The 1,601-nt window shown below is 44.6% G+C and overlaps 1 protein-coding gene across 1 annotated transcript; it reads left to right on the top strand.

Moving 5' to 3' along the window:
- The first annotated feature begins 411 nt into the window (after positions 1-411).
- LOC130036011 (olfactory receptor 1P1-like) lies at positions 412-1,365 on the top strand. The gene has a single exon (XM_056127973.1). It carries the CDS (start codon positions 412-414, stop codon positions 1,363-1,365), a length of 954 nt encoding a protein of 317 aa, XP_055983948.1.
- Positions 1,366-1,601: the final 236 nt, after the last annotated feature.

Here is a 1,601-nt window from a genome sequence, read left to right as displayed (position 1 = left end):
TTTAGTAGATTTAATTTCTTAAAAAGTAAATAGTATATAATTCTGAATTTAAAATATTAATACTAATAACTAATACTAATACTAAGGATATTCCTTTTCTTTTTTTCCAGAGTACAAAGATGTCACATTCATCAACAATTTAGTGTGAAATAGGTTTAGAGAACTTTGCCCTCCCATTGATCGTCGATTTGCTCGAGCGGGCCCAGTAACGTCTCCATTGGAGACTTTGTTGTTACTGTGTTTGGCATATTGAATACTCTCGGTAGCTTGCTGGGCTCTCCGAGAGGGGCGGAAGAATCAAACTCGGGTCGGCCATGTTGGCCGCTTGTAGGCAAACGCCCTACCCGCTGTGCTATCGCTCCAGCCCTTAATATATTTCAATTAAATTCTCTTACCCTGACTCTTGAGCTCATGGCGGGAGGGAACCAGAGCAACAGCTTTGGTTTCCTCCTCTGGGGACTCTCAGAGCAACCAGAGCAGCAGCGCGTCCTCTTCCTAGTGTTCCTGTGTATGTACCTGGTCACCGTGACTGGCAACCTGCTCATCATCCTGGCCATTTATACTGATAAGCACCTCCACATGCCCATGTATTTCTTCCTTGCCAGCCTATCATGTGCAGACATCCTCTTCACCTCCACTACTGTGCCCAAGGTCCTAGTGAACATCCAGACCCAGAGTAGGTCCATCTCCTATGCAGGATGCCTGGCTCAGCTCTACTGCTTCTTGACTTTTGGGGATATGGACAGCTTCCTCCTGGCCACGATGGCCTATGACCGCTACGTGGCCATCTGCCACCCTCTCCACTATACAATGATCATGAGCCCCCGGCGCTGCATCCTCCTTATTACTATCTGCTGGATTCTCACGAATGCTATTGCCATGCCACAGACCATGCTCATGTTGAGACTTTCCTTCTGCCCCAACAAAATCATTCCTGACTTCTTCTGTGATTTGGTGCCCCTGATGAAGGTGTCTTGCTCTGACACTAAGGTCAATGAACTATTGCTGTTCTATTTGGGAGGTTCAGTAATTGTGATCCCCGTTATACTCATCCTCATCTCTTATATCCACATTTTTGCAGCCATCCTCAAGGTACCCTCAGCCCAGGGGAGGCGCAAAGCCTTTTCCACCTGTGGGTCCCACCTTGCTGTTGTTGCTCTGTTCTTTGGAACGGTGTTCAGGGCTTATCTGTTCCCCTCATCTTCTTCCTCCAACTCAGTAGAAGGGGACATAGCAGCTGCAGTCATGTATACAGTGGTGACACCCATGTTAAACCCATTCATTTACAGCTTGAGAAACAAGGATATGAAGGGAGCCTTAGGGAGAATTCTTAGGGGCAAAGTCTTGTTATTGAGGAAGTACTAACTCCTGAAAACTTGTCAACTAGTGTGTACTCCAGTGAGGAACTTCAGAGAAATTTATTCCTCAATCCTTGTAGTTTTGGATTTCTATGATCATTTTCCACCTTGAATCCACCATATGAGTTAATATTAGACAGGAAAGTCAAATTTTGCATAATTCTATAGTCTTTTGAACTACTTATTTAATCTGATATTTGATTTGGAAACAATTTTTGACAGGAGGAATGGATTTGGCATCAT

This window comes from Sorex fumeus, unplaced genomic scaffold, assembly GCF_029834395.1.
Source record: "Sorex fumeus unplaced genomic scaffold, SorFum_2.1 ptg000063l, whole genome shotgun sequence".
NCBI lineage: Eukaryota > Metazoa > Chordata > Mammalia > Eulipotyphla > Soricidae > Sorex > Sorex fumeus.
The sequence above is the reverse complement of the archived record's forward strand: the minus strand, read 5'-3'. Positions and strand labels throughout refer to the sequence as shown.

Bases quoted from the DNA above. Each gene is read 5' to 3' on its own strand.
- LOC130036011 (XM_056127973.1), top strand. From the start codon at position 412: ATGGCGGGAGGGAACCAGAGCAACAGCTTTGGTTTCCTCCTCTGGGGA.